The 27,688-nt window shown below is 36.8% G+C and overlaps 1 protein-coding gene across 1 annotated transcript in view; it reads right to left on the reverse strand.

The window, feature by feature from the left end:
• Positions 1 to 27,688, reverse strand: part of EYS (eyes shut homolog) — a 776,683-nt gene that overhangs the window by 208,856 nt on the left and 540,139 nt on the right. The window contains exon 34 of the mRNA XM_031052748.2: positions 5,811 to 5,923. Within this exon, the coding sequence (XP_030908608.2) occupies positions 5,811 to 5,923 (113 nt within the window). The remainder of the gene's footprint in view (positions 1 to 5,810; positions 5,924 to 27,688) is intronic.

Here is a 27,688-nt window from a genome sequence, read left to right on the forward strand (position 1 = left end):
GCTTCTCATAGGATCTTGCATTTATTTATAAACTAAGATGTAAGTTGACAGAAGAGCTAAAATTTGGAACGCGATGATTTCCCTTTCAGGTTTGAGCCAGCTTGTACATTTGATTTCAATGTAAGCTTTTCAGCTCAGGCATATTCATATGACAGAATCCTTTGACCTTATTGGGGTCTTGTATGGATTCTTACAATGAAGTCTAACAGACAGTATGTACCACCATAGTCATTTTTCCTTTTCTAGGTGTGGAACAGTATTGTCGCTTTTCCTTTTCTAGGTGTAGAACAGTACCTGACATTCATGACCAGCTGAAAAATAACTTTTCAGCAGACCCAACTTTTCTCTTTTCAAAGTACGCAGTTAATTTCAAAGACAGAAATCAAACACTTCAGATGCCTGGTGTCAGATGCTCTGAATTGTGATGTTTTATAATACTCTGAAAAAGCAGGAAGTTCCATAAAGGAAGAGACATGCTGAGAAATTGCACAGGAGACTGAACTTCAAAAAGGTGTTTATGGTCTGTTAGGATGTTTGTAAAAAGACTACAGAATGGAAAGGAGAGTACTCACATGTAAGAAAAGGGATTTAGAGCTTGTTGGGAAGTGGATAATTGAGGAGAAAGTGGAACTGAGGGCTTACTGTAATTGTATTGCACAGCTCCTGAGAAAATTCCATGCATTAGGAAACCTAGCAGTCCTCTTGATCGAATGGAACTTGGGTAATGCAAATTCAAGAGCCTTTTCCCTAAATGCAAATGGCAATCAGTTTTTGCTGAAATGAACCTCAGTTTCAGCCTGGAAAAAACATCTTAAGATAAATTGACAGAAAAATAAAATCTTTAAAATATTAACCAAAAATCTTTTTGATGGGCAGTAATGAAGAACTGAGCTTATTATCTCCTATCTGTGAGTGCCTTGTACATTTGCATTCATCAGTAAAACTTCTCTTAGGAAAACAGCAAACAGTATTTTTCTGTTTCCTAGTTAGGAATGTTTTCAAAATGGAATATATAAATATATGCATACTCATACGTATATGCATATATTTTATGCATGTGTGTGTGTCTGTTTGGAACCATTGAATTTACTGCATATTCTTACAGGAATATATAGCAGTCCTAACCCCCAGAGACTAAACCAAAAGTGAGCTGCAGCAGATACCAGCTTTTAATACTGGGATTAAAAGCTTCGTTTCTATCTGTTATCTACCTGAACTCTACCTGAAAGTGGTACTCATTCATCCTGCAAATCCATTCCAGTAACTTTTTCTGAAACACTTACAGGAGCTTTATGTTGCATTGACACATCATGAGTATCTTACTTGCTCCAGAAGAAGGAAAAAAAAATATTTTTTTTTAACAGATCTCATCAGAGATCCATTATTTCCAATTGTCTCTTCTGCTACTGTGGGCCATTATATAATCACTTTCAGAATTGTCTGTATGTTCATAGCTCTGAGACAGGAATAGTTTAGACAGAATCTTAAAATAAACTGACAGGATTTACATAAATAGGTAGTTTAGTATAACTGCAGAAAACTACCTAGAGGAGGCTGACCTTTTCTAATTGATATGGTTCTCTTATAACCTTTCCTGAAAGCAATAGCTTCATAGCTCAGAGGACTTTTATGTCTGTAAATCCACTCTCACGGAGTCAAGCTTAAATTCATTCCCCTGCTCATACCATTATTCTTATGTTTCTTATTCCACCTTGGTTACATCTTGTGGCAGGAAGCTCTGATGAGCCTTCAGTGCAATACATCCCTCCTAGCTGTTCTCCCCATGGTATTATGTGTTATTGCATATCTATGAACTCCAGGTTTAAACAGAGATGCATGGGATTAGCAGAAGGATTTGAGCTATGACTTCACAGATTAGCTGAGTTAAAGCCTCATACTTGAAAGGCTGCTTCCAAGCATGCAAACATCCTACATCTTTCAGAAGGGTCGGGATTATTGCAAGTTTTAAAGTCTTTGAACTTATCCAATTGCCTGGTGCTATGTTCATCAATTATCCTCTTGAATTTAAGCAGAAGTTCAGCATCTGCTTCCAGAACACCATGAAAGGCAACTTCCATGTTGCTCCCATCTCCCATTTAGTGCTACCAAATAATTCTCCCTCCTTTGCAGTGTATGATATTTGCAGTACAAGATTCTGAAGGCACAAAGACCACTCTTGTCCTACATATTTAAGGTATTTTAAGCAGATAGTCAGATATGTTTGACAGTGAAATTAATTTTATGGCTTCATTTTTTTTTACATTTTGTAATTCTCGGAGATTTTTAAACAGTAACTTAAATTGCATTAATATCTGAGATAAGGAACATGAAGTAATACCTATGAAAGGTACTGACTTGTCCCGAAGTAATGATGACAATAGTTTTTGAAAGGTTAATTGTTTCTAAAATTTGGTTTTGACAGCTCTCTATATTATTTGCACATGTTAGCTCATTGTTAGGTATTTTAAAATTCAAATAGATCCAGTTAAAAAAATGGCAGAACATATTTGAGTAAATTTCAAACCTATTAAAAATTCATAACCTTAAAACTTACTCACAAAGCCATACTCTTTAAGAAGTTTCTGCATGTCTCCCTTTGGCTGACCTCCTATACCAAAATAATGAAGCAATCCATGCTGCTGAGAAACCAAGAAGTAAATCCCCCAGCACGGTAAATGAATGCCACTAGAGTATGGCTAAATATGCAAAAGCAGGGGCATTCAAAAGGATTAGAAGTCTACAAACTGGTGATGATAGGTAGAAAGTCAATTAAAGACAAATTCCAACAGCATGAACAGAAATGCACAGTGTCACTGAATGATAAATACAGGAAGGTTTTTACAGAAAGAAATTGGATTGCTTTGAAAGCCACGTTGTGGAGTACTCTTCTACTGACAGGCAGCTCCAACTGTAGCAATATTACATCAACAGAACCATATGAAGTCTGAAAATACAAGTATACCCGGCTTTCTAGTATTCACCAGCTACTCATATTTGCAACATATAATCTATTACTGCTATATTTAAGGAACTTTCTTCAATTTCTTCTTCCTTCTCAACACAAATGTCTTTTCCTGGCAAGTCTGTCTTGAATAAAAAGAATGGCTGCTGGGATTCCTATATGCTTCCTGAGAAGCCGAATTTATATCTAAGGACTGATGATGGTCAGGATGCATGGGAGTTATACCTAAAGTGAAAAGCAAAGGATAACGTAAACTGCCATGTGTGGGCACATATGAGATTCTTGTGTCACAAGGAAGAGAATGAGTAATGAGAATGCTTGCCATGCTTCCCTGCGGTCACTCCTATGGGACAGCCATGCCACTGAGGGAAATTCAGTCTAATTTCACTTCTGTTTCCCAGCTTTTCACAGACAGAAATAGTTGTGATTTGGAGCAGGAAGGAGCCAGCTCTGTGTTGACTGCATGGGCCTGGACACTGTTAGGATCATCTGCAGCATTCTGAGATAAACAGGGGGGTAAAATGAGCATATTGCCCAGAATAGAGGATTAAGAAGGCCCAGCATCCTTCCAGCACCCCTTTAATTACAATCCTATTTTCGACAGTTCATCTGTACAAATTTACCATGTTAATTCAATTACTTAATCTGTTACATATACACAGTGAGTATAGTTTGCAAGAAACAGCCCTAGACTGTAATCACTGAGTTCTGATTGAAATAAAGCAAAATTTAGTGTCTGTATCATACTGTAAAAGCCATATTTCTATGCTAATTGACTAAGTATGAAGGGAAGTATCAGAAGTAATACAAAATGCAGTAATTTTGGCATATAATTCTATAGATTAGAATAGGTAATATAGCATTCTATATTAAAGAAATCAAAAAAAGAAACAAACACAGATTTTCTTGTAAGCCATCTTTGTCCTGTTATATCCCTCTATACGTTAGGTACACAGACTGGAAAAAGTAAACTTAATTGGTCTTGTTTCTTGAAGGCTACTGGTTCTTAACTGAATGGTTATATATGTCAAAAAGCCCAAGGATGTAAACACCTATCTCAGAGAAAGTATTCTTTTTGGCAAATTAAAAAAAAACATGGAAGATACTAAGAGTCCCGGGTTTTAAGTTATCGCTCTTTTATCTAGCAGTTAAAAAAAAAAAAAAGAAAAAGTGCTTTAGTGATAGTACAAGGCGGAATGGCTTTAAACTGAAGGAGGGTAGATTTAGATTAGATACTAGGAACTCCTTGCCATGAGGGTGGTGAGACACTGGAACAGGTTTCCCAGACAAGTTGTGGCTGCCCCACCCCTGGCAGTGTTCAAGGCTAGGCTGGACAGAGCTTTGAGCAACCTGATGTAGTGGAAGGTGTTCCTGCTTGTGGCAGGGGGTTGGAGCTAGGTGATCTTTAAGGTCCCTTCCAACCCAAACCATTCTATGATTCTATGATCTTGCTTAGGATTTGGGACACCAAAGCTCTAATACCTGTGCAAAATCTAGAACAATTTCCTACCCTAACCAGAGAAGACATCTGAGATGGTTTATAGTTTTTTTTTTTTAAAGATTATTTGATTTCTAATTTAGAAATAATTCTTGAAGTGAAGATTATTTTCCCCCTAAGTTAATACCTGAATTAAATGCATGAAGCAGCTTCCTTACTTGCCTTCATCTCCATGAATTTCTGTTCTGCAAAGAGCCATAGCTTCACAGACAAGTGTATATTCTCCTGTTTTTGAGGAGATCACAGTTGTCACTAGGGAAAATCTCTTGGCAGAAATTCGGGTGTGGAGCAATTGCTTCTTTCTTAGCTGGGATTTGTCACAACTGAGGCCAGAGTTCTGTATTTTGTGTTCTGAATAAATTTTACATGCAAAAGCTTAGATGTCTAGGACTTGAGTCAGGTGGTTTATTATATAACAGGTTCGATGTTTACACTCCTTTTGTACCTTTGAGTGTGATGTGTGCAAATTCATGAAAAGGCTAGTGGTAGAAGTGGAAGCATAGTTCATATCTCATGGATTTTTAATTAATGATCTAGTCAGTTACCACTAATTTTCTAACATATTGTTTAAACAAGCACATGGACATTCATTAAAATATTCTGTAAATTTTAGAGGAAAAATTTAAAGCCATATGTAAAAATGATTATATGAAATTCCCCAGGGATATTGGACATATATGTCCTATGATTAAAATCATACTCTCTTTTGAAAGACTTCATGATCTACAAATGCAGCTCACCTCTACTTTCTTTTGTTTTCCACTTTCTCGTATTTAAATCTTTTATAAAAAAGAATATAATCCTAATCTACACAATTGCCTCTGTTTAGTGTTTTATTTCAATCAATTAATGACCAATAGCAATGTGAATATACAAAAAATAAAACCCAGGGGGTTTTTATGTATTCAGAAACAATACTTTCCAACATTTTTCACAATCTCATATATAAAAGTGTAGCACAAAGTCATCAGTATTTTGTAAAAGATTAATGGAAATCCCAAAACTGTAAGTAGAAACATAGCCAGAGCACCACCCCAGTTCCCACTCCTGTATTTTCTTGCAGATTATCTTTCTTAGTACAGCAAGATAATGTTTCAGCATTCAGTGGGTGAAAACACTCTAAATAAGCTGTCAAGTTTAATTGAACTATTCTGAAAAAAGCGTCTTCCATAAAGAATATGCTTCAGAAGCATAAAAGAAAGAATAATATCTCTCCATATACTTTTTTTTTTCTGAAATGGTTATATTTACAGTATTTACAGGTAAACTGTTGAAATTACCTAAAATAGTCATCTTATTTAGCGAAGAAAGCAAAATCAACACGGGGAAAAGGCCTAGAAGGTGGTTTACCTGCAATTGTCAACATTATTTCTTCCCACAGCACTAGAGAAGTTGAAAGGTCCCACATCATTAATTTCTACAACTTGTATGCAGCCAGTGTAATTGTAGACAGGTCCAGGTATCTACAAAGGAGAAAAAGCACACAATTCTTTTGCCTATTGTCATTGTGATCAGTTTAAGAAACAATTTTTCTGCAAATGTTTTGTAACATAATTTAACCCTACTCCTGAAGACCCATCCCAATCCCCATTTTTAATTTAATGAAACCCTGTTAAAAAAAATATATACGTGAAAAGGAGTTACAGCAAGGGAAGCAGTACTGGCTTAAAAATAAACTCATTGAGTTTTGGACATGCAGACAGTCAACAGGTATAGTGAGACACCAGCAAAAACTGGATTTAATTAGGTACAAGGGGTAACGGGTTGAAACTTAAACAGGGGAGGTTTAGACTGGATATAAGGAAGAAATTCTTTACTGTTAGGGTGGTGAGGTACTGGAATGGGTTGCCCAGGGAAGTTGTGAATGCTCCATCCCTGGCGGTGTTCAAGGCCAGGTTGGATGAAGCCTTGCATGGCATAGTTTAGTGTGAGTTGTCCCTGCCCATGGCAGGGGGGTTGGAACTAGATAATCTTAAGGTCCTTTCCAACCCTAACTATTCTATGATTCTATGATTAACTTTTTATAGATGACCACAGGTCATGAAGAACAGTAAACAAAGAAACTTTGAAAAGTCTACTTTTAAATTTACTACTCCATCTTCAAAAGATGTCTAGTACCATTAATCATGTTTCAAAGATGCCTAAGGAGCTACTAAAAAAGGAAATCACTGTAGGTGCACTAAAAAAAGCAGAGAATGAATTCTTATGCATATCTCACCACCTAAACAAATCACACTGATACAGTATATTGACAGGCATTATAATTATAACATATAAACAAACCACCCCAAATGGTGCAACCAAGTCTTATGGACTAGACAAGTTCCTGGTCACACCAGATCATGTGTACCTGTCTTTGGGGGCAGATAAGACTCAATATTTTATATAATAAATTTTGTGCCAAAATAATACAAAAATACTGCTGTAACTGTCCATGAAGATAAAAATCATTGAAACAGTTGAATGAGAGATTACTCAGGAAGAAAAGGCAGCATCAGAAGAAGGTATGACCTTAGACACCTAAAGGGATGCTGGTCATAAGCCCATAGGAAGAGAAGTAAGGCTTGTCTTGGTCCTTAATAATGCAGCATCAGTTTTAGATGCAAGCAGAAAGAAAAACAAAAGGTCTTCAGGAACAATTTGCTAAAAGCATAATGGCAAGCATTAAATGCTTTTTAAAACATAATAGAAGCAGTAAGCCTGACAGAAAGCCTGTAGGGCTAATAGACCATCAAAGACTAAAAGAGTGTTCAAAGAGATAAAGCTCTAGCAGGAAATGTAAATAAATTCACTAAATTAAAATTTAACATGGAGGAGCTTTGGGAGTTTCCCATGACAGAACGTCTTTTTAGTAGGGATACATCAGAGATCTGTCTCAATTGAATTATTACTGTAAAAATGTTTTAAAATTAATTAACAAAGTTAACAGTATCTATAAAGAGAAAGACCAAATAATATTTGTCCAGAAGTTCTAAGGGAAATTACTGTGGTCATTACTTAAAATGGCATCCAAACATCAGGAATAATAGATGTGGATTTTTTTTTTTTTGCTTTGTTTTTTGTTTGGTTTGGGTTTTTTTTGTTTGGTTGTTTATTTTTTCCCTTTTTATGATTTGGGAAATGGGGAGAAGACTAGGGAATGAAAGACACACCTCAAACTAGCATCAGTAAATCCCAGTTCCATTCCAGACAAACTATTAAGAGCTTCAATAAAAAGCAGAATTAACAGACACATAGATGAGCATAATGTACTGGGGAATAGCTGAGATGGTTTCTGAAAAGGAAAATTGTAACTCACAGGAGGAACAGTGAATACGTAAAAAGGATGCCTTGGAACATAGCCTTTGATTTCCAAAAGGCTTTTAACAAGTTTCTATGCTAAAAGATTCTAAAATAACTTGGTCACCCAGGGATAACAACAAAAGCCTTCAACGTATTAAGAGAATGGGTAAAATAGAAGCATAAACATTGGTAATAAATAGTGAGCTTTCTCAATATGGAGAGACCCTAGAAATTCTATCAGAAATCTGTATTAGGGTCCATGCTCTTCAGCATATTGACAAGTGGCTCAATGATTCCCATGTTACTCAGGATAGCAAGACCAAAATTTTGAGACGATGATTTCACAACATGCAAAAACTATAAGGTATGAGGATGGCGACACATATGAGAATTTCTGAACAGACAGTGACTACATAGACTAGGAATCTTTACTCAGGGAAACCCATCATCAAGGAGATTTAGAACAGAGTGGTGTGCCGATGGATAAAGTGTTTTCACAATTTCTCACTATACACAGTCAAAAGGACATGAAATTATATAAATAAGTGTGAAGATCAAAGCAAGATAAAGGGTGTACTTCTCATACTCCTCAAAACTAAGCTGTGCAACTCTTCCACAGGATGTTGTGGATGGTACAAGTCTAAATGGGGTCAAAAAGTGATCAAATTAATGAAAGATATTTTTCCAGGATAGTTTTCCTTATTTCTTTTCTCATCATTAAGTGTCACAAAAAGAACAGTACCCTATAGCCTGTATATTCACCTTCTTCCTTACCAGCCAGTAAACCACATTTCACATTGTGATGGCTTCATGCTCTGTTCGGAAACTTGAAGTAAAAACACCTTCCATTTTTTTTAAAGAAAAAAGAGATTCTGAGGGACTGAAATATTTTAAAACTATGTTTACTATAATACAAAATCCTAAATTAGAACATGGCAATCATTTAATAGATTTCTGATGTGCTGGATAATGTAGATGTACTTCTTTACTGTAAGAGTGACAGAGCACTGGAACAAGTTGCCCAGGGAGGTTGTGGAGTCTCCTACATTGGAGATATTCAAGGCCCGCCTGGACAAGTTCCTGTGTGATGTACTCTAGGTTTCCCTGCTCTTGCAGGGGGGTTGGACTAGATGATCTTTCGAGGTCCCTTCCAACCCTTAGGATTCTGTGATTCTGTGATTGATTTCCCACTTCCCTTGTCCACCTTTGCAGGGAGGGCACTTTCCTCAAGTCTTGCTCTTTAAAAAGCTTCAGTGTAAAAAGCATTTGGCATTCTAGGTGCATACAGCTGCTTCTGGGTCACAAGGAAAATCTCCTTTTTGCCATTACTTCTACAGGGTGGCTGAGAGTCAAGCTTTAAGAAAGCACCCTGTTCCTCTCAGGGAGGAGAGCCTCCCAGAGGCTTTCTGCCTGGGGCCACCAAAAGCTGCTTCCAGTTCTCTTGGAAAAGAAGAAATCTCTCCCTCCCAGCAGAGAGATACACTGCACAAACACAACACAGCTGAAGCAAGGCACATTGCTTTGCACTGTTCAGACACTCTGTAAGATAACACACCTTGACATGCTATACAATAAATAAAATGAAATGGCCTTCCAACCCATGGGAAGGATCAAAGAAGTTCACTAACAGTTCATTGTTTATTCCTTTAGCAGCAAAAGCTTAAGGGCAGTTGAGACTTGGAAACACATTACTATATTACTACAATGCAATATGTTACTACAGTGCAACAATGTAGAAAGTTATGTAACTGTTTAATGTGGCATTTAAAGTCAGAAAAGTTCAAGTGCTGGAATGAGGAAGATCATATCTCTGTGTAGTAAATGTGTTTTAGAGGATTGCACTCAGGCTTCCTGGAGCTTAGAAAGAAATAAAACCCTCACTCAATGACTGGATATGAACACACCTCTTTCCAAAGATACACTTCTGCTGTTGAGAGGACAATGCTGCTTGATATATCGTGGGAGTGGACTATTGATATTGATTACAGACAATAGAAGACAGTTTCTTTTCCATTTTGGCAAGGAAATAAGTGTGATGGACTGCCAGGTCTTATACTCAGCAGTTTTTTTCCCCCTGTCTTTTATGAATAGTAAATAAAATAATTTTCAAATTGTCCTGGGTTCAGCTGTAGCAGTCAGTTTTTCTCCTTCTTAGCAGCTGGTGCAGCGCTGTGCTTTGACTTTCAGCCTGGGAACGGAGCTGATAACACTGATGTTTTTAGTTGTTGCTAAGTAATGCTTACTTACCAAGGACTTTGTGAGTCTCATGCTCTGCCAGGGAGAAGGGGAAGCTGGAAGGAAGCAGACACAGGACACCAGACCCAAGCTAGCCAAAGAGGTATTCCATACCACAGCACGTCATGCCCTGAGAAGTAACTGGGAGTTACCTGGAATGGTATGTTCTCTTCTGGGTTGGGCTGGTTTTGGTGAGTGGTATCTTATTCTCTTCCCTTGTTATTTCCCTTATCATTATTATTATTGGTGGTAGCAGTAGTGGTTTGTGTTATACCTTAGTTATCGGGCTGTTCTTATCTCAACCTGTGGGAGTTACATTCTTTTGATTCTCCTCCCCATCCCTCTGGGAGCGGGGGTGGGGAAGGAAAGAAAGAGGGGGTTATGTGTGAGAGAGAAACTGTATGGTTGGGTTTAAACCATGACACAGATTAACAGAATTCAGGATCTATTTCAAATTTAATATGAACAGAGACAAAAAGTAAAAGATTCTGAGTTGGAAATTACACGGGACCCACAACATTGCTAAAAAATTGAAAAATTAAACATGTTTTAATATTGTTATAGTTCTGCTGCTTCTTGTCTTCCTTACCAACAATGAACTTTCGTTAAATCTTAATTATGACTGTTTCAGTTGCACCATGGGTGTTTTCCTAGAAAAGCCATGCTCTCATTCTTGGGATTGTAAAAACAAACAAACAAACAAACAAATAAATAAATAGAAAATGAAAGGTACTAGTAAATGCAGAGGTCAGATACAACACAGTTTTAATATTTACAAGAGCTACTGTGCCTAGCTAAGTTCTTTCAAGAATCTGAATGACAGATGGTATACGAAAAATTCGCTATGGCAACCTGTGATCCATTTTGCACACTGAACAGTAAATTAATTGCTTGGTTTGGGAATAAAAAAATTACCTGTGTATTTCCCCAAGCACTATTATCAGTGAATATTTTAACAACATAGTTTCCTTCCCCCAAACCAAACATACTGAGTGAGTTCCTAATAATTTCTCTTACACTATTATGTGAATATTTTGAATGCAATGCATTCCTCTGAAGTAATATTAAAACACTTTGTTTTATAATTAGCACCACATCATAAAAACTCTGGTCAATTACTTGTCTTTAAACTGCTATGCTATCTATAAAAAAAACTAGTGTCTTATATTTAGGAATAAGGACTATTTATTAATAATCAAAAGCAAATAGCTTTTATTTTGTTATTTTTGAGAACAGATACTCATTTGTGATTAGCAGAATATTAAAACGTAGACTTTACATGTAGCTGGGTTTCCTTCCATTTCCAAAAAATACATTAATATGCTGACAATCTGTAATACTTAAATTGCCTGAAAATGTCAGGGTCATAGCAACACCAGAAATTTAATTTAACACAATTCACTATTCAGAAACTATGCAGATATGTTTGACATATAGTTACCATGCTCTTTAAATGCCCTTTATACCTGACAAAAATGAGTACAGATACTTACCTGGTAGGAAAAGTTCACACATATATGCCAAACCATTTATTAACATCCCTTACTGACTAGACCAAATTAAAGTTCCTGTTAGGTAGAATTAACCTAGAATTGAGCTCCCTGTGAAATGAGCTTGCTTGCTGTTATTTATCTCCAGATTCATAAATAATATAATGAGGCTTTGGCTTATGATCAGAGCATTTATACAAAAAATCACAACTAACTCAAAAGAAAACAAATCAGAGCACAATCTTTCCTCATTTGTCTCCAGTCAAGACAAATTCTATATATCTGAAAAATTCTTAATACAGATATTACAACATACCAGGATACACTTTTCAGTAATCTTTCATGTCTTCATGATTCTTGTGAATCTTTTCCAGAGAGTTCTACTAATCAGACTCCAAAATCAATCAGACATATTTCACAGGATTTAAAGATATGAAAATTTTCAAATTACAGTATTTTAAATATAAACAAAATGGCCCAGGTACACATTTTTGAATGCTCTAGGAAAGTTTTTATTTATATTTACTAACAATATTTTGAACAGTTTAGAAATTAATGCTGAACTCAAAGATAAAAATCAACCATGTGATAACAGTTTCTCTGTTATTGTTCTGGTTTTTGATAGGGGTTAGAATCATATGAAATTGTCATAATGAACTTTGAAATGAAGCAAGTTCTACTCTCAACTCTGCATTCTCTTCAGATTGTCCAAAAAGCAACAAATTTGACTGACCATATTGGGTTTAATCTGGTTGAAACCTACTGCAGCTGAACTTCAGGATCATACCCACTAAAAAAAAGATCAGAAAACCAAAATTAAACTTAAAAAAACCCCAAACCAAACCCAAAATTCCATGGGGGTGGTGGTGCTCTTTCCTCCCTAAAGAAGAATTTAGTCTTTAAGGAACATCATTTTACAACCCATGTTTCTCAGTTAAAATTAAATGTAGCACAAAATAAAACTGCATAGACTACCAAATTATCACCAAGGTAAACAGAACATTTTTAATCCAACAGCACCTTATTCTGCCTTTGTATTCCATTTAATGAGCACTTAAACTTGCTTGCATTTGAGGCAACATGCTATAGATAGAATTTCGCAGTCTCTTCAAGCAACCGAATTTTAAAGGGTTTGTTAAAAATGAAGAGTGGGATTGGTTGTGAAAGCAAAAGTAAAAAAAAAGAAAACACTTAACATATGGGAGAAGGAATATTGTATTCTGTACTAGTACAGAAATGAGAAGCAAAAATAAGAAGGCATACTTGTAAAATTGCTTACATGCCACCATATATACAATAAAGTGGATGAAACACAAAAGAACTGAAATCTTTCATACATACTGAGCAGTAATGTTTATTATATGAAATGTTAAACCTACGCAAAACATCAAAGTTTTATTTAATTAATATGTTAATACCTGCTTTTACACTGAAACTGTGGTTTTGAGCCAAACATCAAAAGAATCATTTTAATTCACAATTAAACACAACTAAACTAACACAACTAAAAACCACAACTAAACACAACTAAAAAGGGGTTAAGAACTAAGTTAAATTAGGATTCTTTTTCATGTAGCTGCTCTAATGATTTTTTAAATAAACTATTATTATTCTGAATCTGCACTGACATCTACCATGGATATTGAACCCTATCACAAGACATTCATGAAACAAGAGTGGTGAAGCATCATAAAACAGGCAGCAGAGCGGGAAAGAAAAACATCCCCAAACTGCCTAGGGTGGAAGAGATTTACATTTGTGCACCTCATTCCTCATTTGTTTTAACAACTTAAATCAGGGGTTGCAAAACTTGCAACCCTGGTAGTTCTCCCATATGTGAAATCAGCAAGTCAGGAGTTCTTCCGGTCTCCTGTGCTTTAGAGCAAGGAACTGAGACTATCTTCTCATATTAGATTTGTAAAACACCTTCTGGGCTGCTGCACTCTACAGTGGGAACCAGGCTGGTCCCAGACTGATGGAGCCAGCTCACCATGTACCAGATATTCACATTCCTCTTTCATAATTTCTTTTTTCTAAAGTGACTGGCAATGTAATATTTGAGAGTGTTTCACTGTCAATTTCCTATGATTCTGCCAATTTATTCTGGCTGAAAATTGTTCATTAAGCCACAAAGGATTAATTAAATTCAGTAAGTCTGAAAGATTCAAGGGTACTGAGAAATTCCCTTACCATTTTTATGAAAGTTTGTCCCTGGCCAGGATCCTTATCTTTTAAACTTGCTCTAGCCTTGCAGTTAAGGAAGTGCAATGTTGCATTTCAGAAGTGCTATGAAGAATCATGAAGTAAGGAAGGACTTCCCTAAGTTTTATAGCTATCAATATGTGGCTTTTTTGTCAACAATTTTAGTGTTTACACTTACAAGCATAATGCATGACTTACTGTTTTTGCTATTCTTCATAAGCTCAACTACTGTAATTTATCTTATTTTCTCTTATTAATGTGGCACAATACCTTGCCCATGAACAAGATGGAAAATATACTGACCTGAGACAACTAGAACAGGTAGAGTGAAATGTGGAAAATAGACTTGTATCTCTTAACTAGTACAGACTCTATCAACTGACTGTGGAAATCAACTCAGTCCCCTTCATATCAGCTTTTCAGAGTGGTGATGAAGTTAGAGATATTAAACACTCTGGCATTCTAATATAATAAGAGTATTACAGCACATCAGAGAAAAAATGTTTGGAGCCCATTAGCATGAACCAGTTTCCAGTCCAAGCTGGCTGACTTCTGTAGTTCTGGCTCTTGTCCAATCAATAACCAATAGCTCAGACCTACAAATGTGTAACCTGAAATATGTTTATATCAAGAATGTATGTTTATGCAGTGATGCATTTGTAGCAAGTACATACACTTGTATATACATTTGTATCAAGTATATGTACTGATGCATTTGATGATCCTTAGGGTCAGTTTCAACTCAAGGTATTCTGTGATACATAAAACAGGATTCAATGTGAAACACTTGTTATTGAATCATTAACGTTAAATTACAAAAAAAGGTTGAAGCAAGCAGTTGTACATCTGTCTGAACTAGAAAAGATAATGTTTTATCTAAAACAAACATCTGCATGTCAAAGGAGTTAATATTTAGACAATGGCCAGGCTATCACTGGCATAACGAGGAAACATTTATGTTTCAGGGAGAATGACTGTATTTATCTGGAATATCTTGAGGTCTTCAGAAAGAAAAGATGTCTGCAAAAGCTAAAAAGTTCCAACAAAGTAGGTTTTTTGTTTTGTGAGGTTTTTTTTGTTTGTTTGTTTTTTTTCTGGTTAATATAAACTGAAGTATATGGTATTCAGAAGGGATTCATTTTGCCAGTTCTAAGAAAGTCGAAAATTCTCTGGTAAAGAACAAAGAAACAAAAAAAAAATTCTTCATAAATACTTGTGATTATGTACTTTTTTATATCTTTCCTGTACATCTTTTTATAAACATTTGTGACTGGATTGTCTGGTTTTGTAGACTGTAAACACTTCCTCCCTACCCCCAGCTAGCTAATTATCTTTTAAATCAAAGGGTTTCAAGGTAACACGGTATTCCTCACACTAGATATAAGCAATATACCAGCTGGCACACTACGCCTTTCAGAAAATGCCTTTACTTCCCAAAACACTTAGAGAATCCTAAATCTAACAGTGTAGCATATTTAAGCTATCAGGACCAGGTGAGAACTTATATTCCATAGTTTGCTGTGTTAGGAACATGGTAACAAGGAGAGCTGCCGGACACCTAAGAAGTTGTTTATGAATGTGCATGCATTCCAAGATCACGAAGATGTTAGCCACACATATTTCTGTTATCAGAGGTGTACCTACAGTAGACAATCACATAAAAATGTTAACCATATTGAAGAAGGTAAATATCCATGTAGTTCCAAAATGATTTAATTCTCTTATTATAGTAAGACTTTTTTTTTTTGTTCCAAACACAATAAACTCTACCAATGAGTAAAAATTTAAAACCTTTATCAATTTTGATGAGACAACTGACAGGTTACTACCCACTGTTGTCTGCACTGTCTTTCAGATAGATACTACTGCCCATGTGACAAACGTAACAGAACAGGAAAATGTATTTATAATACATGATAATAACATAGATTGAGATTAATGGCAGTTTAACTTGGCACGACTGAAAAGTAGACCCATGACCTATTTTGTCATCTCTCCTGAGGAAGTAAAAACCTTTAGCAAGGGAGTGAGGTAAGCAGTTGGATTTGGTTACCTAATTATTTGGTTTAGCTTGAATTTCCAATTTGAGAGTCACAGTCCTGAGATTCACAACAGCATGTGTTTCCCCAGAGCTGGGAACTTTCTCTGTACTGCCTACTCATTGCCAGAGGCAGATGTAGGCTTATGTGGAATACTTCCTTTTGTTCTAACTCTCAATTCTATCTACCTCCACCTTAGCTTGTATACTATTCATATATTTGCCAAAAGACACCTGATTCTGAGATTCTCATAATTGCCCTGAGTTTCATGTTCTTAGAGGCCTTGCCTACAGCATTCACAAATTTTATTTGGAATTGACAGTGCCCAGGAAAGCCAGAGTAGACAAAAGGGTCAGATTCACATGAACCTGTATTTTGCACTAGATGATTCAGATAAGAAAACTGGAAGCATGAAACAAGTTTTTCACTTAAAAAATATATGAAACAAGTACTAAAATAATTAAATATGCATGGCAGATTCTAAATAGATTTGTTACTTGTTCCCATCACTCAGGTCCTGGAACTGAGTTCTTTCCCCTCCCTCCCTAGAATTGCTTTAAACCTCAGTGCTGTTCTACCATTCTGAAGATGAAATCTTATCTCTTTTTTTTTTACTTGCAACATACCTCAGGCTGTTATTCAGGGCAAACACCACAGGGTCAGCCCTTTGCTTTTTTTGAGACTCCAGAGCATGTGTATTCTTTCTGTAGCACATTCCTTCCGGCTGAAAAAAATTTCAGCTGTCATGATTTTTCTAAGGCTATTAAAAGCCAGGGAGGTTTAGATTGGATATAAGGAAGAAATTCTTTACTGTTAGGGTGGTGGGGCACTGGAATGGGTTGCCCAGGGAGGTTGTGAATACTCCATCCCTGGCAGTGTTCAAGGTTGCATGAAGCCTTGGGTGATATGATTTAGTGTGAGGTGTCCCTGCCTATGGCAGGGGGATTGGAACTAGATGATGTTAATGTCCTTTCCAACCCTAACTATTCTATGATTCTATATAATTATATATTAAAAAGTTGGTCATACAATATACATCTTACCAAACGAACAGAATTTAGTTTTCTATTCTATCTCCACAGAGACTACAAGTGTCATTAATAACAGTATAGAGATCTGGTACTCAGAGGGCTCTGAACCCTCTCTTCTGCTATTCTGCAGCCATTGCGGCTTCTACTACCACATCTGACCGTGGGGAAAAAAAATAAAAATTTCCCCTCCACCCCCAATTTTCTCCTAGAATCAGAAATATTAGATGAGAGTAAAGAATCATTTCACTAAACACTGAGCCTGTACCCTATATCTCAAGTAGCAACCAATAAAAAATGGTAGGGAAGAGAAAAATAACATATCATGTAGGCTGTGGCATCTCAATGAACCACAGCAGGGTTGAAGTTAACCAGGAAACTCTTTTAACTAGATCGTAGAATGATTAGGGCTGGAAAAGACCTTAAGATCATCTAATTCCAAACCCTCTGCCATGGGCAGGGATGCCTCACACTAGACCATGATGCCCAATGTTCTGTCCAACCTGGCCTTGGACACTGCCAGGGATGAAGCATTTACCAGTTCTTTGGGTAACCCATTCCAGTGCCTCACTGCCCTCACAGTAAATAACTTCTTCTTTATATCTAACCTGAACTTCCCCTGTTTAAGATTAAACCCATTGCTCCCTGTCCTATTGCTACAGTCCCTGATGAAGAGTCCCTTTCCAGCATCCTTGTAGGCCCCCTTCAGATATTGGAAGGCTGCTATGAGGTCTCCACACAGCCTTATCCAAATTACATCTGATAAACACATAAATAGATCTGATTCACTCAAATCCCTCTCCTCCAACTCCATTAAAGGATTCAGAAGTATTTTGCTGTATGCCAGAAAGCTAACCAAAGACAGACAGCAGGTTTGCAGCATGGGTGAACAGTTTTCACAGACTGATTACAAGGCAAAATCAATAGCTTTGTTTTTCAGGGATTGAGTACCCATGAGCTCACAAATGGCAAATAATATAGGCTTATGTGAAAAGCCAAGATATTGCTACCTTTTCAGGTTTACATTAACATTACCTCTTATAATTAATTTGTATCAATTTTGAAATATGTTCTATAAATATATTTGGTTTTAATTTTGTTTTCTGTTTTTCCCTACTATTTTGCCAGTGCTATGAACAATAGTCTGTAACAGAGTATTTGGTGACCTGGAATGAGAATCTGTATAACGAGACAGTGACACAATCAAAGAATGCTTTTTCTCTTTACTATTGTACACCAAGAAAGAAGCTTTCAGTAGTTGTATATATAACTCTGAGAGTTTAGTAGCCACTAGCAGAGTAAAGTAGGTAAAAACTAGGTAAGTAAATAAGAAGGAAGTCTAAACCACATGAATGACAGGCACTGACACAGTTACTTATCTTTACTCCTTTTTGCCTTAAAAAGCATAGTAGTAAGATTAAAAAAGCAGGCAATTAATTATTTTATGCTAATGTTCTCCAAAGTTCCTCTATTCTTTCATTTCCAAATGAAAGAACAGAAAACAAGAGTTGTGTTTCCAGTGGTTTCATGTATAAAAGCTGCAAATTCCTTTGTTCCTTTCTTCATTTTATGATGTACACCAAAAATCAGAAATTCACAATGTGATCACTATGTTCCTCTCTTAATACTGACTCTTTCTTTACATTACAACAGATTACTTGGTTTCTACCTTTGAGCAGATTGCACTTCCTACTGGCTTGGCAAATGTGTTATTTGACTATCTTTCAGGCTCAGCTATTCTCTGCATGCCCAATAGGTACATTCAGATATTTAGTTTGAAGTGATGTTGTTAAGCAAACAGCACTGAAGGGCTTATTTGCCAGGGATCAGAAATGGGCTCCACTTACTATAGTTTTCTATAAAAATTGTCTCTGCTGCATTGCTTGCAGTTGGGAAAAGAAATGAAACAACACAGTGAAATGTCAAAGCTGCCGAAATATACAAGGTCAATTTATTATTACTGAAATATTGGAAACTTGCATGTAGAAGATCAATGAGAACAGAAAATCTTGGTAGTGAGAATGAATGCAGAGAAAGACCATTAACATTATTAGAGAAGCAGGTTTTAGAAGAAATCACACAACTATAAGAGTAACTTAGCACACATAACAGGAAACCAAGTGCTTTAGATTTTGATAGAATCCCTATTCCTCAGGAAAACATTTTTTTAAAATTTTTTTTATTCATCAAATGTGCACTCAGCCTGAAAAAGATGATGATATGTTATATTTTAGTTTAGTTTGATAAACGTCAAGGTCACTATAGAAACACTAGTCACCCAGATTAACTCTGGAAGGAGCAAATAGGAATCACTATAATTTATACAGAGCCTAGACAAACAAAACTATGAAAAATTTTGGAAGGAAAAAGTACAAAATTAAAGGAACCAGTTAAAGAACTGAAAACATCAAAGATGGGAGGTGTGAAATTTCATGATGAAAGTGACAGAAATGTCAGACAATCACCATCTGGATGACCGCACTTGGAACAATGAAGAACACAAACAATGAAGAACAAAGAGCTAAGAATTTTATGTTAGAATAGAAAGCTGAAAATAAAGATGAAATAAAACTTGCCAAAACTCAAACTGAGTTGGACCTTCCATAAAATTTGAACACATTGGGAAAAGAAAAGTGACTACGAGTGAAGGGATGGACCAAGTTACAGATACTGTAGCTGTAACCAACAACATTGTCTTACTAATAGCGGAGAAGCACTCATAGGGTTCTCCTAGACTGTCTTGTATCAATGTGCTGCTGCAATAGGCCACATATTATATTTGCTTCTATTTTAAGCTAATATTATTTTCCTTTAAGAATAACAGTTACCCTGGTAGAAAGGGAAAAATATGGTTTATTTTCATAAGGAGCCACAGAGTGGGCCCTGGTTATGAAACCCAAAAAGTCCATAGAAAACCCAAATGGCAGGCCACAGGCATAGCAGGGAAGTAGCAGAGTGCAGCTGAGTAGAGGAACTGAAACTGCTGTTAGGAGAACAAGGCAGAGAACCTGAGCTCAGAGGTAATGGAGAGGGGAAGAGGGTCAAAGAAGATGCAAATTCACTAAAGTTTAGAAAGGCAGTGAGAGACTAAAAACTCACCTGCAAGATCATGGTTGCTGGGAGAGGATTGTGTCTAGATGTTTTTCTCCTATTTTTGTCTGACGCCATACTAAACTTTTATAATAAAGAGATCAAATGTTCCAGATTTTATTCTGCTAAAGACTGGGATATTTCTTATTTTGAATACTTTTGTTTTTCATTGGTTAGATATTATCATGCACAGTTATCTTCCTGTAATCTGAGTCAGATCAGGTGGCTATCAACTGTGAGAGCATTTATGCAGCCTTGAGTAAAGATTCAATGAGAAACTATTTCAACATCCAATTATTTCAACATTCCCTTCATTGAAAGATTAGGGAAAGCATATAATCCTATATGAATATTTTCTTTCTGTAGTACCTTTCAATATAGTTTCCTGCAATTTGTAAATCAGATACTTCTACTACCTGAAGAGTTTAGTAAAAAAAAAAAAAAAGATTAAAAAAATTATGCAAAAGTAATCATTCATCACCAGCAGACCATTGCCCAGCCTGAGCAATGACTACTTTGGAAAAACTTCCCCCTGATTTACATCCTGAGCATGATGCTACATAGTATGGGATATCCTTTTGGTCAGTTGGGATAAAATGTCCCAGCAGTGTCCCCTCCCAGACTCTTGCCCACCCTCAGGCAACTGGCTGAGGGTAAGAGCAAGAAATAAAGAAGGCCCTGATGCTACGTCCTGTTCAGCAACTGCCAAAGCATCCCTGTGTTAGCAACTGCTAAAATCAGTTTAAAACACAGCACCATACAGGTTTCTATGAAGAAAATTTGGTACATCCAAGAGTGCCTGACCAACTACAGGCAATCAACATGATTCCAGAATTTCTCAGACATATGACAAGAGTAGTAAGGCTTACTGTGAGTCAGTGCATGGAAATACAAACTGCCACTAAAGATGTTAGAGAAATGCAAAGTGATATAAACATTACTTTAGTGATAATGGTGACAGAGGTGAGAAAAATAGCACAAATTTATGTCCAAGAATACTGTAAAAACACAGCCGTGAGAACAAAGATTTTTTTATTAATATCATTTCAGGTGGCAGTATATGGTTATGGAATAATAAATAAAGTACCTCAATATATTTTCTCACTACATGCATGCTTTTGATTACTAAGTTTGTATTTATCAGAAATGGCAACAAATTGCTCCGCTTGCCATCCAAAGCACACAAGTTTAATCAGTAAAAGTAATTTTCAGTGGGATTTTGTGGGATTTAGCAGCAAATTGCCTCCTTTTTTTCCTGAAGAGAAACTCTTGGATTTGCATCTTAATAGGGTGGAGGTTTATACCCAAAACTTCATGTTTGTGGCATAAACCACTCTGCTGTTAAACAAAACTGGAGAAAAATCATGCATACATAAAATAGGGAGAGATGAATAATTGTTTTGTCTATTAAAATGTGATAAGAAGTTTGCATGATGCATTTTTTCTCCTGTGGTTGTATTGCTACAGCTTATGCCTAGATATCAAAACCAAGTTAACAGAGGAGTAAATAGATAGCTGAAGATCAGTTCATGATTTTAGCTGTGTGTTTCAGGGAATTCACAAAGAAATACAAGCTAATATTTGAGCATTTTCATTAATTGCAGAAAAAAACAAGTTTGAGAGAGATGAACCTACAGTTCCCAAACACACAAATAGCAGGCTTCAGTATGGTTTCTGATGTTGAGAAGGTCCTACCTAAGCTACATGGAAGTAATTGCTTGTCGCACATTTCCCCTCTAGGTTCACACCATCAGGCTGTATCATCACAAGAACTGCAAAGGAAGATTATAGGCCACTAACTGGCATCTGTTGGTTTGCATGGTCTACAAATCCCCGTTTCTGAGGAGTACATCCTCACTCTTCTCTGTACTTCACTGTTTATAGGGAGAGTACAGTAACCAGTATTCAAGACTTAGACAGAATTCTGCCTTGCAAAAGAGACTGAAAGGTTGGGGTGAGCCAGAGTGACCAACAGTTGTGGACTGCATGTGAATTTTATGTATGAAACCTTTTTCTTTTTCTATTTGAGGAAAATGTACCCATACACATTTTCAGTACAAGCAGATATTCTGCCATCAAGCTTCTTACAGAAAATCCCAGAGTACTCTTACGCAATGAATGATTACAACTTATCCTCCAAAGCTTTGGGAGGTTGCTTGGAAACAACATAATGGTCAGTCAGTGTCTGGAAGAAGCTCAAAGTGCTTAGATGACAGATGTTTGGGATGCAAGCACTGAAGGGCACTGCTGCATTAAGTCACTTCTCCATAGTTTCTTATAGCTTTAAGCTTTGTTGGAAGGGATTGATACCAAACATATACTCTAAGGGCTCATGAAAGTTATCTGCTAACTGCTCAAGCCTTACTTCTCACTGATCATCAACTAGACTTGCTGAAATTTTCCAAAAAGGGTAGCAGAGTCACACAGAAGAACTACTGAAATGTCATCTTCACAGATGATGCCATCTGTTGAGCTCCATTGCTTACAGACAAAGGAAACTATTTCTTTTAGTTGTTTGTATAACATGTGGAGCAAACCTATACTTACAATTCTCAAAAGTATATACATTATGAATTGCATCAACTTCTGAGATGTCAGTATGAAGACATAGCTCCATCAAACACTACAGATCCTGTGTAGCAGACTGCTTGAATGTGATCTCCTTTCCATAATGCTGTGTGCAGCCACTTTCAAGACAACAGTTAGATTTTAAAAATAATCTTCCAAAATGGACCATGAATAATAGGCGAATAAAGGTGAAGTACCTGACAAGGTACCTGAAAAGGTGTTATGTGCATACACACAACCACATTTCCAAGTGAGTCAAACAATTGGAAACATGGAAAACTATTGGATAAAAAGGTTTGAATATGCTTAGTAGAAGTCACCCTAAATGTTTATAACTGCTATGAATTTTACACAGTGAATAGGAAGAAGAGACAAATGGTTAATGTTAGAGAAGCAGGGCTGTCAAACGATGAAAGCATCAAAGACACACTGAAAATTTTCTCCCAGGACAATTCCCATCTCAGCCCATACATCAAGATAAGTGTCAAGGATATGTCTTGCCAACAAAAAAGGGCTGTAGCTGTTGCCAGCATCCTGTTGGAATATGCAGAAGCTGTTGATTAATTAAGTGGCAACTTCAACCACAAACTGAAGATCGTAACAGCCAGGTCAGCCTGTCAGCTATGGAAAAATAAGTGCCCTCACAGTTAAAAAACAAAAAGCTATCTTGTAGTCTTGCCAATATATTCAAAGAAAAATAATCACCTGCAAATTCATGAAAGCAACTTGCATGCAAGTTCAAAACAGTGTTATCCTTCCAAAATGTTCTTCAAAATAAGGTAACAATATCTACAGAAACAATCATATCTTTGCACATCATCAAACCATACCTTTGTATATTGCTAGAACATATTTTCTCTGATAAAATTAGTGGCTTTTTGTATGGAGTGTATGTATCAAGGCTTTGGCAGTGAAGAGGCTGCAGAGACGACCTGTGTGAGAGGAGGCTGGAATTGCCCAGTGCCAGAGGCAACCAGTTCCAGCTGACTCCAACAGACCCATGCACAGGGCACAGCTGAGCCTAGCAGCCAAGATGGTGATGACTCTGTGGAAATGCCACTAGGGCAGAGGAGGCATGGAGAAAAAAAGAGAGAGGGAAACAGAAGTGTGAACATTAAGGTCAATATCTGCTCCATGTTGTCAGAGGAGATATCCCATGCTGCCCATGAAGAGGGCAAACCCAAAAGTACTAAGGGTACCAACTGGGCGAAGTACAAAATGGTGAAGAAGAGTTTTCAGCTCTATGGAATAATTGGTGGCAGTGATGTAAAAGTCCACTAAGGTACTATTCAGAACAGATTCATCAGTTTCAGGTATTTTATTACTAAGTTCTTAGTCATGAACAAAGCCCAAGTAGTTCATTAGTGAAACCTAAGGGATATAGGAGAATAAGCTCTTCTTCTAGCAGTCAATCTCCTAACATTTCATTTTCCTGCAAGGCACTCTGGTGCAGCCATGAAAGTAAAGGACAAAGGAATACACATAGGTACTCAGTATTTCTGGAGGTTTAGTAGTTGTAGTTCATTGCTTTTACAGATGACAGTAAGAGGGTAACAGTTGCCAAATTGCCTGGTCAGGCTCCAGCAAGACCTCACATATTGAAAATAATCTTGCATGGGCTAATATAGAAGAAAACTTTCACTACGCTATGTCTGCTGTTACTCTTTGAATGCTGAATAGAAGTTTCCAGGATCAAACAGCACACCAGATTAGCAGAAGAGGACAGGCTTAACCTGAGAGCTTCCAAAGCCCAAGAACACTACCTCTCAAGGCATTCATGCCTGTGAGAAGACGTGTATCCATCTCTTAGCTGGCCACAGTGCCATATTATGATAATGCACAGAAGATACTCTGAAGAGGAGTTCTAACTCTTGGCTCCAGAGTAAAAGATTCAATACAGTGAATTGCCAAGGAGAGGTAGAAAAGAAAGAGGAGGGGCAGAGTTAACAGTAGGTTTGTGAAGGACTGACGAGCAAAACCCTCTGAGCATTTAGAAATAAAAGATGAGGGAGGACTTGAGAGGAAGGGATGACAAAAACAAAAGAACAGTCCCAGGTTTTTCAGCTTTTCCTCGTATGAGAGATGCTCCAGTCTCTTAATTATCTTTGTGGTCCTGTGCTGGAGATGCCCCAGTAAATACATATATTTCTTGTACTGGGATCACATTAATTCAGACGTGGCCTCACCGATACTGAGTAAAGAGGATGAATCCCCTTGCTTGACCTGCTGGAAATGCTCATTCTAATTCAGCTGCAGGATACTGCTGTCTTTCCTGCATCACTGGCTCATGGTCAGCTTGTTGTCCACCAGAACTCCAAGGTTCTCCTTTGAAAAGTTTTTCTCCAACCACTTGGCCCATCATATATTTGTGTATGCAGTTCTTTGCCTTCAGGTGGAAGACTTTGCAACTCTCCTTGTTGAATTTTATGAGATTCCACTGGATGGCAGCACAACCCTCTGCAGAATTAGCCAGTCGTCTCAGTTTTGTACCATCTGCGAATTTGCTGAAGGTGCACTCTCTTCCATCATCCGTCAGTAATGAAGATGTTGAACAGTATTGGACCCACTATTGAATCCTAGCATACACTACTAGCTACTGGCTTCAACCAGACTTTGAGTCACTGATCACAACACTCCAGGCCTGGTCATTCAGCTGGTTTTTAATCCACATCACTAAGGATTTACTAATACCTGTACTTTGTCAGTTTGTCCATGATGATGTCATGGGAGACCGCATCAAAGACTTCACTAAAGTCCAGGCAGACAACATCCACTGCTCTCCCTTGTCTTCCAAGCTAGCCACCTAAAAAAAAAGGCTATGAGGCTGGTCAAGTATGATTTCCCTTTGCAAATCCATGCTCATGACTCCCAGAAATTTTCTAGTCCTCCATGTGCTTAGGAATTGTTTCCAGGAGGGTTTTCTGCATCATGTTCCCATGGACTAAGGTGAAACTAAGCTATAGTTTCACAGATCTTCTTTCTTACCCTTTTCAAAGACAGTGATATTTGCTCTGTTCTTCAGGAACCTCTCATAATTGCCATGACATTAAAAGATAGTGATCTCATTATGACATCAGATAGCTTCTTCAGGATTCCTGATGTAACCAGTCAGGCCTCATGGACTTAATGCATGAACTGTGCTCCCTAACTTGGTTCTTCTCCACTAATGCAAATAATCCTTGCTTCAGACTTTCCCTCTGGTCTTAGGGGCATGTGATTGCTTCAGGCTGGTGGTCAATGACCAAAGCAACGAAGGCATCAAGTATCTTGGCCTTCTCTGTGCCATTTGTAACCAGTTCCTCTCTCCCATTCTGCACTGGACTTACTGTTTCCCAATGGATGAACAAGTGAATGCCCACGATGGGCCTATCTTGCCAGGTAAGATTTGAATCAGTGTTGTCAGTACAGAAAAATATAATATGTCTCAGGAAATGGGGTACAAACCCACAGCTGGCACAAAGATGAAAGGGAGCCAGTGTTGAGTTCCTAAACTTTAAAGGCAAAGCCAATTTCTGTTTTACATGCTGAGCAAGAGGAGAGAAAAAGCTTGAGCAGCCCCTCTAAAGGTACAGCAACAGAAAAATTCTGAGGTCACACAGGAATACACATGTACTTTCTTTCAAATAAATACGCATTTCTACAGTGGTATATAAATTCATCTGAGTGCGTCCACCAGTTGCTTTTAGAAATTGTCAGATATCATACTATTTTCCTTTTAATTTATCTTTTATTTCTAAACCCCTTATTTCTGTCCACAGGAAACACTAGTTAGAAAATGTTTCTTCCACATTAAACAGAAATCTGAACTCAAATCTCTTATTAAATTATCCAAGTACAGAATTTGTTTATATTCTCTTCCCCTGTATGTTTTTCAAAATTATCTCAAGAGAACAAGGCAGAGAAAGTTTCAGTCATACTTTTGTATCAGCCTTTTAATTTACTGAGGATGCTTTCTAGTTAGCTTCAAGCATTTAGAAAACACAAATCTGAATTCAGGCACTGTAAGTATGAAACAATAAAAATACTTTTGAGAAAAATACTCTATAAAGTCAAATCTGAGGGGATTTCAATGAGACAGTGACAATCATTATTCAGGATTAACAGGAGACTTTTCTATCATTTTGTTTTCATTTTCTCCACACATGCCTTTAATTTCAGACTCAGAAGATTCAGCAGTTTGATTTCCCCATGCACAGAGAGGCCTGGATGTTTCTAACTGCATGAAAGAGCTTCTGGAGAACTTGGTTAAAGCCATGCATATCAAGACTCTCATACAAATAAAAAAACAGGAATAATCTATTTGGCTCAGCATCCTGATTCTGCTCAGAGTTCTGGAGTGCAGACCCATTGTTTTTAATGTCCTGATTCAGTGTGGCTGCTCCTAATGATGGCCTGCTCCACAGATGGCCCAGAACATCTTAAAGGTCATTGGCTTCTTTTCTGCAGAATATTGTAATTATATCACTCATTTGGGTGATCTATAGCTCTGTAATAAGTATAATGAACCTGGAATTCTAGTATTATCTAATCAGACTGAATCACATTTTTAATCTTGCTTGTAGTAAACAGTTTATACTGTGGATTGCTGACATATTACATGTGTGGAAAGCAAATGCATTTTTTTCATGTAGAGTTGTGCAGTTAGTTAGATTTTGAACTTTTATAAAGCACAGCCATGCAAAAAAATGGTATACAATCTTAAAACATCTCCCTTAATTTGATGCACCAGATGATCACTGAAAAAAGATGTTGATTTCTCAACAGTGATACTTTCTGGTGAGTGTACTTAAAACAGTGAAGGATATTTTTTGCTTTCTGGTTTGTGATTTTTTTGTTATGGTTTTGTTAGATCATATGGTAAATGTTAATAATAATTTACTATCAATACAACGTTAACATAGTATTAGTATCAACAGCTAATATAATACTGATATTGGCACTACTAATATTATTTTTATATAATATGGCAATGAAGAAATTAATATAAAATTATAATACATAAATATAATATATACACATACGAAATTATAATTTCTTGAAACCAGCTCTAATTAAATTAAGAAATGGAGTAAAAATATTTCAGAATATAGCTGGAGAAAAGGCAGAAAAAAGATAGCTACTTGTAATATACATGTTTACAATCAATAAGAAGTCTAATATTATAAATATCAGAAATACTTTTTTCAGTATCTTCCTAACAAAACATAAATGCAATCTGTAACTAGAAAAATTGCCCAAATCAATAGGAACTTTTCAATATAGTTACCGAGAAGTATTCAGGAGATAGGACTAGT

The sequence above is a fragment of the Melopsittacus undulatus genome, chromosome 3 (genome assembly GCF_012275295.1).
Source record: "Melopsittacus undulatus isolate bMelUnd1 chromosome 3, bMelUnd1.mat.Z, whole genome shotgun sequence".
Lineage (NCBI taxonomy): Eukaryota > Metazoa > Chordata > Aves > Psittaciformes > Psittaculidae > Melopsittacus > Melopsittacus undulatus.